General features: G+C 46.1%; 1 protein-coding gene across 1 annotated transcript in view; it reads left to right on the forward strand.

Annotated features, from left to right (window-relative positions):
* WDR76 (WD repeat domain 76) overlaps positions 1-9,254 on the forward strand; it is a 10,473-nt gene extending 1,219 nt beyond the window's left edge. Inside the window, exons 2-14 of the mRNA XM_044444871.1 lie at positions 259-609; positions 715-810; positions 1,282-1,337; positions 1,790-1,916; positions 2,219-2,320; positions 2,427-2,470; positions 2,612-2,765; positions 3,590-3,745; positions 4,039-4,253; positions 5,464-5,616; positions 7,714-7,767; positions 8,387-8,587; positions 9,120-9,254. Of these exons, the coding sequence (XP_044300806.1) occupies positions 259-609; positions 715-810; positions 1,282-1,337; positions 1,790-1,916; positions 2,219-2,320; positions 2,427-2,470; positions 2,612-2,765; positions 3,590-3,745; positions 4,039-4,253; positions 5,464-5,616; positions 7,714-7,767; positions 8,387-8,587; positions 9,120-9,189 (1,779 nt within the window). The 3' untranslated portion in view covers positions 9,190-9,254. The remainder of the gene's footprint in view (positions 1-258; positions 610-714; positions 811-1,281; positions 1,338-1,789; positions 1,917-2,218; positions 2,321-2,426; positions 2,471-2,611; positions 2,766-3,589; positions 3,746-4,038; positions 4,254-5,463; positions 5,617-7,713; positions 7,768-8,386; positions 8,588-9,119) is intronic.
* The last annotated feature ends 908 nt before the right edge of the window (positions 9,255-10,162 follow it).

Below are 10,162 nucleotides of genomic sequence, written 5' to 3' on the forward strand. Positions count from 1 at the left end.
GGGCGCCGCGCTGAGGGAGGGGAGCCGCGACGCCCTGCCTCCGCGCCTCGGCGCCTGCGGGCCAGCCCGGGCGGTGGGGCCGCAGCCTTGGCGCCTGGCCCGCGGCCGAGGGTCTGCGCGGGGCCTGGGGCCTGAGTCGGAACAGGCTCTGCCGGCGGCGGCATCGCGCGGGGCTTGCCCGGGTAGCTGCTCCCCTCGCGGTGCCCGGGGCTGGGCGGCGGGTGTCGCTAACGAGCGCCTGGTGCTTCTCTTGCGAAGGAGCGAGTCGCCGCGGAACACGCCGCCGCGCGCCCGCCGGGAGGGTCGGTGCGAAGCGCGGCGCTGCTGAAGCAAGTGAGGATCGTGCTCACGCCCCTGGCCGTCCCCGCGGAGGAGCGCGCCGGGCGCCGGGCGCCGAAGCGCTCGCGGGCGCAGCCGTGCCGCCCCGGAGGGTCCTCGGAGGAGCAGGCGGGGGGCCAGGCGGCCTGCGGCGGGGTTCCCGGCCCGCGGGAGCCGGAGGCCTCTTCCCGCCCGGCGGAGCTCGCCGTCCCCGAGGCGAGTCCCGGCATGCCCGCTTCCGCAGCTGGTCGGCCCGAGAACGGTGGAGCGAAAGCGAGCGCCTGTTGCTTTGTAAGAGAAGTATCTGTTCACTGTTACGGGCGCTTTGAGTTGCTTGGAAGACGGGGCTTGAAATTCCCGCTCCTGGCATTACTAAATATTTCCCATTATTTGCAGGAGAATGACTCAACGGAGCTATCAGCTTATGAGAAAAAGAGACTGAAAAATATAACGGAAAACGCTGAATATTTTGCTTCTCTGAAGCTTTTTGAGGTTTGTTGTGGTCAATAATACTTAATATTACTATTGAACAGAGTCACTGTCATATTTGCAACTGGACAGTTTTAGTTAAGGAATCCAACTTCAGTTGTGCTTGCCTAACTAGGGCATAATAAGGCAACAGGAAGGGTTTTTTTTTTTTTTTGGTAAAGCCAGTATATTTTTAAATACGCTTTAAACGTTTTTCTGTCACCATTCAGTTAAATAAAATGAATTTGTGTGAATAAGAAAATACAGTAAAGCAGTCATCAATCGGATAAGAGAACAGGAGAAGATAAAAATAGCCAGCTAAATAAAAGCCATCAGTGTCAAGGATAAGGAACAAGCTTTGGGGATATTCCAGTTGTTGTTTAACTCTTGGGTCTGACTTGAGTTAGCTAAATCTGAAGCAAGAATGATGGAATTTTATGAGCTAAATTAATAGTGTGGACTGCATCTAATTTCTTGATTTTGCTCTCTTTTCAGTCAGCTGCAAGACTTCGTGAAATGACAATCAAAGGGCAGTCTCATGAAATAAAAAGGTAAAATAAGATGAGTATTTTAAATATGGGTAAAGATTCTAGCAACTTTTTTTCTGCCCTGTTTTAAGTTGTGATGGTACCTAGCTAGTTACTTCTGAAAACTGAACCCTTGCAATTCTGCCGTTGGCCATTTTTCTGTTAGTATTATGTTTGGAATTTCTTGATTAAAAATACTATTCCAGGTTTTGTTTGCTAATATGTTGTTAAAATATTTCCAAAATAATGGTGTTAATAACATTGTGTGCTAGCAAATATTGCTGGTAGTAACTTGGAAGAGTTTGTTCTTAAATGGCTGTTGAAGGAGATTAAGTCTAGTTCCTACTTAAGAGGCAGGGCTAGGAACAATCCACTTGAATCTCCCCTTTTGGATAGGTGTGGAATATTTTAATGTGATGGATGTGAAATAGTGGAAATGTTGTAAGGTCTTAGGGGTGCACTTGTTGTTTCTGTAGAGTTAAACCTTCAAAGACAGAAGCTGAGACAGCTTGTCGAAGATCCATGCGCTTGCAAAGAGTAGACCCCCTGGGCATTCCCCTGCCAGAGAAACCTGCAGAGCCAGAACTGTCAGTTGAAGAGCATGTAAGAGGACAAACACGGAGGGCAGAACTGGCAACTCAGACCACTCTTGGCTGCTTCCTGTGTTGCTGGGTGCTTTGGGTTGGAGATTCTGGCAAAGCATTTCCTGGGGTCTTAGTCCAGTGCTATGGCTTGTATTCGCTCTGCTCTTCAGGGATCAAATGCTCTTCAGGCATTTGCATAAAGCAGTTCTGGGATATAGAAAAAAACCCATGTCTCTCCCTGTTGCTTTTCTGTGAGATGCACTGAAAGGGCAAAATGTGGGGCAGGCTGCCAATTTCTGTGCCAATTTTTCTTCTTGAAAGCAGTGTTTGCCACCTGGGCCAATTCAGATGATCCCTGCACATCAAGATCAAAGAACTGAGCCAACTGAAGGCGTTCTGAATACGTGGGCAAAAATAAGCCAGGTATCACCAGAACTTCCTGACTTGATTTGTAATAAGATTGAGTACTTGATTTGTTTAATTTGGTGCCTGCATGATCAGTTCTTTTTCTTTTCAATCTTTTATGCAGGTAGAACCTAAAAACACCAAGAAGAATATGTGCAACTTGGAAAGGTAATGCAGAAACTGGTTTTATCTTGCTTTTAAAAATAGGATTTTAAAAGTAATACCTTAATAACAGTAAAATTTGAAAAGAAGAGAGAATAAAATAGGCTTTTTGTGGGTGCTAACAGCATGCTAATCGTTTTGGCCTAGTTACAAAGCTCGACTGTGTGGAATGGTCCTCAGAGAAGACTGTGTAGCAAAAGTAGTCAAGAGCCGGATTTACTCTGTGGCCATCCATCCATCCGAAAGCAGAACGTTGGTGGCAGCTGGAGACAATTGGGGGCATGTCGGTCTCTGGGATTTGGTAAACAGCACATCTGTTGTTCTTGGGACTTTTTCATTCTTTCTTTCCTTGCTAGCTTCTGTACACCATTGACCTTAGGCAGGAAAGTAGGAATGTTTAAACTTTTAAAACCTAGGTATGGAAACTGCTCTAGAAAAGTGGAGGGATACTGTCATTAAGAAAACTAGCAGCACCAGGTGCATGTTCAGAAGGTTCAGTGGTTGGTCAACTGATATCCCTCTGCAGCACTGCTAGTGGCCTTCACAGAGGGGCACGCGTTACACCCATGGTCTGCTGCTGGGTCATGCAGAGCCTCCTGAAGGAAAGAGGCCGGGTGTGCCAATGATGCGCTTTTCTCTGTCTTGACAGGACAGGGCTGGGTCAGGTGGAGGGGCCACATGGCCACACAAACAGCCTGTGTGCAACAAACCCAAGTCCAACGCCACTTGGAGGAAGTGCCGCCTGACTGGTCACATCAGGGATGTGGCCTGTCTCTTGGCATATGGACTAGAGTCAGCGAGGGCCCTCCCTCCATAAGGTTCCCCACCTCTGCTTTGAACAGCAGTGTAGAATATTAATAACAACCTGAACTGTATATTTTTAGTTTTCCCCTTCATTCACCCTGATTGAAGCCTTCTGATAGCTGTTTCCTTGCCCTGAAAGTATGATGGGTCTCTCTTGTAGATGGATGTTACCTTTCCTGCCCCCTCCTTCTGATGGGGTGGGAGGAGCCAACTCTTTCCTATTGAGTCTCTTGCCTGCTGAACAAGAGAGGGCCTTGCTAAGTTCTACTTTCAGTGTTAAAAAGTGAAGTAGCAGTAATTGTGTTGCTCTGTACTTCGTAGGACTGCAAGTTGGAAGATGGAATTCATGCCTTCACACTCCACCGCCAGCCTGTTAGCTGCTTGCAATTTGCTCCCTTTAATGCTGCTCAGCTTCTCTCCTTGAGCTATGACGGCACAGTGCGGTGCGGGGACGTAACTAGAGCGGTCTTCGAAGAGGTGAATGTTGCTAGAGTAACTTGCTAGAGTAACGCCAGATCCTCCTTGCTGGGATCTGAGTTTGCATGCTTCCCAATGTGGGGTGAAAAGGTCGGTTTTTAGAAAGGAAGAAAAAAATCAGCCCAAGATGCAGCCCAAGAGAGGACTGACAAAAACAGTGTGGCAACCAGCATGCTGCTATTTAGGGTGATCTCCTGTTACTGTCAGGACCAGTATCAAAGTAATTTAAAATATATTTTGACTAAGCCTTGAATATCAGGGTTGTTTAAATTGATTCTGTTTCTGATTCTCAGGTGTACCGAAATGAGCAGTACAATATCTCCTCGTTTGACTTCTTGGCGAAAGATGCCTCCACTTTGTTAGTAGGAATGTGGGATGGAGGAGTGGCTATAGTGGACCAAAGAACTCCAGGACAGTCCTCTGAGCTCTTTGCAGATCTCAACTCAAAAACAAGGACTGTTCATGTTCATCCAGTCAGCAGGCATTATTTCATGACTGCTGGAGCAAGGTAGGTCCAAGCTGTGATCCAAGCCCTGGTGGTGTAATGCATTAGGCATACTTGAAACCAGAACGGTGCAGGGCTAATGCGATAAAGGCTTTCTGCATGGATCACACCTCCGTAAAGGTGTGTTGAAGTTCAAGTTTTAAGACATTCTCCCCAGTTTAAAAATGAAGAACCCTCAAAGATTACTAGCATTTTATGCAAAACTGCTATTAATACTCATTGACTAAGGTCTAGTTATTTTGCTTTTTTGTATAGTCCACCCAAAGGGCACTGTCTCAAAATCCAGAAATACTGAGTAAAAGACAACATAAACTTGTGTTGATAGTTATTGGTTAGTTAATAGAGAAAACTCGCATGTGTTTATGATTTACAGACCACCTTATTTGAGTTGACTTTTGGGGCAGTTGCCTTTACCAGGCAGTTGATGTAACAAGCAGTATAAAATGCTACGTTAGAACATTATTTGATAACAATATCTTTAAAAAATGTAGTCCAGTTAATAGAGGAGCAGAGCTCATAAACCGTGCTAAGACATTTCACAACAGCTTCTCAGTTCCTAAACAAGCAGGAATTAAATGACTCAACTCAAGAAAAGCTTTCTTAAAGAAATCTTTAAATACCACTTAAAACTTTGAAAGGCTAAGACCATCTGCATTCCAAGGGATGCGGTATGCCGCAGCATGGGGGGCCACCATGAAGAAAACCCTCTCTTTTGCCCACTAACCAAATCAACCTACTTGATAGGTCTGCAGGTAGATTGGAGACGTCAGAACCAGCCACCTTAAATACTGTTGTAAGATAATAGTTCACGTAGATCTTAATATGGTGAATGATAAAAAGGTAAAAGAGGAAAGATGCTAATACAGTAATAAGGTAACATTAAAATTGTGGCTTCCCAGAGCAAAGATGTCTCCAGCAGGTGTCAAAACCAGTGCCAAGCTGGAACCTCCCTGGCCTCACAAGTCAGGGAATTGCATAGCAGTGGGACGCTTCTCTTGGTGGGGAAGAGGCCTTGGGTCTCTGAGGGAACGCCACTGGACAACCCACCCCTCCTCACTTCCTGCAGCCGTAGACACCAGAGGGGGCAGGATGCTTAATTGATCGGCTCTGCTTCCAGGGCCCAGCGGGAAGAGATGCCCCCCTCAGATACCGTCCTTGTAACTGAAGGACAAGAGTACTTGTGGCATGTGCAGTGTTCCAATTTATGTTGCAGGGATGTTGGTATTTATGATGTTCGGCACTTGAAGAACAGTGGAAGCAGGCCTGTGGTCTCTCTCTCAGGACACACAAAGAGTGTTGCGTCAGCTTATTTTTCACCCCACAGTGGTAACAGAGTCGTGACAACTTGTGCTGACAATACATTGAGGTATGTGAGAGAATGGGAGGGGAGTGAAGTTTGCATTTTCTGTTTGTTGGAAATCCTTTTTCACAGCCCAAGATAGACCAGGAGCATTTGCTGTCCCCAGGGCCTGGCAGGTTTGGTGGCATTATAAGTGCTTTTGGCAAAGGCATGACTAGACATCAAATGCTGTGGAACCTCCATCCATGTTGCGAGCACACGCATCTGGGCCCATGGTCATGCGCCAGCTTTGAGCTTTCCAGAGGCAACCCGCTGGCTCTGTGGAAATAGGAAATGTGGCTGGATGGACTGTGGGTGGAAATGACTGTGTTGCAGCAGCTGTTGTCTTTTGCACTGAGGCATGTCAGTGCCCCCAGTGCTTGTGAGTGTCTTGTCTGCCTGAAACGTACTTTGAGTACAGTTTAGAAGTACACAGTGGTTTTCATCAGGTGGTCAAAAGGGACGCTTCTGCCATCAACATTTTTAAAATAATCCAAACTCTTCTGAAGAACTGTTTGTTTAAAAAGCCAGGGAGACGTGTGGCTTTTTCTAGCTGTGCTTCAGAATTAAATTCTTGGGCATCCTGGTGTCTTGTCTTGATGACTGCTACGAATGATGTTGGGGGTCAGTCCTTGGGACTATATGGACAGTTTAGTTTGTTCCAGCTTCTCTATGCTTTCACCTGCCTTACCGTGAACGAGACCCTCACTGCGGAATGTCGGGTTCTCTATATAGGCCTTAGAATTTGAAAAAGGCACCATGAAGAAGAGCATGGCCTGCTGACAGAAGGCTACAGAGCCCATCATGCATGCAGAAAGGCCACTCACATTTTGCCTAATGGCCCTGACCCATCGCTTGCTCCGATGGAATGCCCCAGCGTGGCGATGTGTACCGGCCAGCTGTTGCAGTCCTGGAGACTTTCCCAGAGCCGCAGCACTGGCTGCTGGTGGGTGGCGCTGGCAGTCACACAAAGGGGAGCAGAGGGCAGTTAATGTGGAATAGACCCTTGCTCCCTTTGCATCCAGCTCAGGGTTTTTTTCTGTCGGCAGCCTTTTATCTGGTGAGGTTTCAGTGAATAAGGAATGTGGGTATGGGACTAAATACTGTCTTGCTGAACCCTCTGTATATTTCCAAGGTAACAAGGGGACTTTTGGCTTGGTCATATCCAGGAGAGTTGGCAGGGTAGACAACACCACTAAAGTAGTCGCAGTTTGAGTTGGCTTATATGCGGATCGTTCAGACACACGCACTTGCTGCATTTCCCAAGCCCAGGGCTTCCCAGTCGCTCGTTCCAGTGACACTCAGAACCTGGTCTGGGGCGTCGCCATTGCTGTAGCGTGGCATCAGGTATGGTGAAGCCAGATAAGTCCGGGAGGAAGCCATTGGCGGGTGCTGCAGTAGAGGATGTGGAGAATGGGCTCTGCACGCCTGCCGTTGCCACAGAAGGCCTGCTCACCCACCCCTTGGCTCATGCACGTATGGACCCCTCTAGGAGGATGTGGGGCATTTTAAAGATGGCTGTGTGGGTGCAGGCCATCTACGCGGGTCTGCCTGGAGACAGGAAGGAAGGGTGTGTCGGTTGCTGCCATGGTGAGGAACTTCCAGTTGAACTTCCACGAGGAATTGTCCTCTTCTGGGTCGCTTTGTTTGTCCCTCTGTCAGCAGTGGCCCGCTGGATGCAGGGTTTAGTGAGCAGCGCCTTGGGAGAGCAGTAGCTGCTCCAGGGCAGGGAAGAGTCACAGCTGCATCCCGAGCTGCAGGCAACTTCTGGCGAGGGTGGGCGAGGGTGAAGTGGCCGTCATGGTCCTGTTCACTGGCCGCACTGTGGCTCCGGAGGGGTGTGCCCAGGCAAGCTGCCCTGGTGCTGGCTCAGCCTGCTGGCTGCAAGGCATCTTCACTCCATGGCGTGCCTGCCATTTAGCCAGGTCCTCCTTAAGGCCGTGCATCTTGACTATGACTGCAGCACCAGTCCACAGGGATTTCTGATGAGCAAAGTCTTGACTGCTTTTCCTTAAAATCTAATTGTCTTCTGGATTAGGGTCTGTAGTAACAAACTGCTCTTATAGGTGTGAGGCTAATCTAGGTTTTTGGGTTTTTTAACTGCTTCTGTATTTTCTCTTACAGGGTTTTTGGAACCAGTTGTTTATCATCGTTAGCCCCTATTCTTACCACGATCAGGTGAGTTAAGACAAGACAAGAGGGTTTACACTGCCATGCCATGGCTGATGCAAGGGATTCTCAGGCCAGGTATCCTGTCTACAGGGAACAGGGCTTGGCTTTCCTTTCAGAGGCCATGCAAAGAAAACTGAGGGTCACCTGGTTCTGTAGTCAAATCCTACTGAAGAATAAACATCTTTCCTGATGACCAAACAAGGGTCAGTTTCTTAGGGTTCTGTTAGAGAGACACAGGAGAGTTGAAAATATAAAATAAACCTCTGTCAAGGAGGTCAGAATTTGTAAAGATGAGGCTGGAGACAGATATTTTCAGACCAAGGAAGACACTAAAAGGAAGTGCAGGTCAAGGAAACCATGTGTAAAAGTAACTGAATGTTTCCTGTGATGATGTTACCTGCTAATAATTGTAAAAAGCTAAATGTATAAATTGGTTGTGTGTAAGGACTGTGGCAGCTGCTCTCAACTGGAGACGGGCTCGCTCTGTTATGACCAGTGTGCACCTAGAATGAAGAGGCTTTTTTAATATAAAAGGACTTGCTGGTGTTACCTGTCTCTCAGTCAGCCTGCGAGCAAGGGGGGTTTGTTTTGTCCTCACCACTGTTGTCTCTCTTCTTTTTGACAGGCACAACAACAACACGGGACGGTGGCTGACCAGGTTTCAAACTGTGTGGGACCCAAAGAGGGATGACTGCTTTGTGGTGGGGAGTATGTCTCGACCGAGGCAGATACAGGCCTTTCATGCTACTGGAGAATTGGTTCATACCTTCTCCAGTGATGACCACCTTGCCTCTGTCTGTTCTATTAATGCCTGGCACCCAAGCAGGTACGTTGTGATTGGTGGTAATTCCAGTGGTCGCCTGCATGTTTTCAAAGAGTGAAAAGCATTAGACTATTTTTCTCCTGATTTTTGCTGGTAGAAAAAAATTGCATTGTAGATTTGTTATAATCCATATTTTGTCTCGGGGAAAAGACCTGCACACCTTCTAAAGATATATCTGTGTGCGTTGTAGATATGCTTTAAAATGTTGCATAATGTTTTTTCTGATTAGCTTGCCCGTAATATAAATAAAAAGGCTAGATTTGGCAACCTAATACAGCAGCACTTTACAAGTTGTGAGCAGCTGATGCTGTTGAATGTTTTTAGTTTATTAAATGCATCCACACTGTCTTAGAAATAAAAGGAACTGTGCTCTCTTGCATTCAGTTCAGAAGCTGGTTGTTAGCAGCAGCATCTTGAGTGTTCACTGCCAGACAATAGAGAAGACATGGACTTAAGTTCAAATTATGTACGAAGTAGAATGTTAATACGATGATAAAATGGGAAGTGCAAAGATACTGTTATGCTAATATTTCAGATCAGGGAAATGGATATTGCAGATCACGGCTGGGGGAGCCTGCCATGTTGTGCAAGCTGCTTTACAGTAAGAATTGATAAAAGCTTGGAAAACCATGTGGCCTTCTGTAATAGTGCAACAAGAATGTTAAAACCATATGACATGGCACAGAAGTATCTTTCTAACCCTTTAGTTGGCTTTGCTTCTGTTTCTGAAAAAGTAAGAAGTTGCTGAAACAAAGGTTTCCCATTACCCACGTCGATCTCAGTTGCTATTTTACATGTTTAAACCATCCCCATCAATTTACAGAACAAATAATATTTTTCATCAGAATTAAATATTTATTTAAATTTAAAAATACTTTTATATGGCACCAATGATTTTACACTAGCTACAGGTTGAATATGTAGAAAACAGTACATTGTTTTGAAGGAAAAATGTAACGTACAGCATTTGGCACGTGTAAGATTAACATCTATATTATGAAAACAAAAATTCACATTTTCAGGTGATTTACCTTCTACTGCTTGAAGATGCAGTATGCTAATCCTTACTAAGAGTTTGTCTCCTCTAATACAGCAGCCTATGGAAATCAGCACAGTTTATACAAATGACACCTGGAACAACTTAGTAGTGAAGGTATGAGATGTAACATGGGGCAAAACAGGAAAACTTCTTTTTCAGTTGCCAGCTGGAAAGTTCTCGGGATAAAGTATTTGGCAAAAATGGTGCACAATTCCCCAGGAATTTTCCCTGTTCATGCCCCCTCGAAATGAATGAGAGCAGGTAGGAGAACTTCCTTCTAGGCTGTGCCCAAGGTTTTAAAACACAAACAGCTGTCTAATAATGAGTTGCCACCATTGGTATTCACGTGTTGCCCATTTGAAAAGAAAGGTGTTCATTGTACAAAATAGCTACAGATAATGGGGCGGGTGTGAGGCATGATGAATGACACCAACAATTAGGACATGAAATACTGCATCTTAATTGGGATGGAGAATATTAAATTAAGACTTTTCACTCACTGCATAGAAGCATCATTTACTACAGACTGAGGTAGGAAC

This window comes from Varanus komodoensis, unplaced genomic scaffold (assembly GCF_004798865.1).
Source record: "Varanus komodoensis strain SLA01 unplaced genomic scaffold, ASM479886v1 scaffold46_1, whole genome shotgun sequence".
Taxonomy (NCBI): Eukaryota; Metazoa; Chordata; class Lepidosauria; order Squamata; family Varanidae; genus Varanus; species Varanus komodoensis.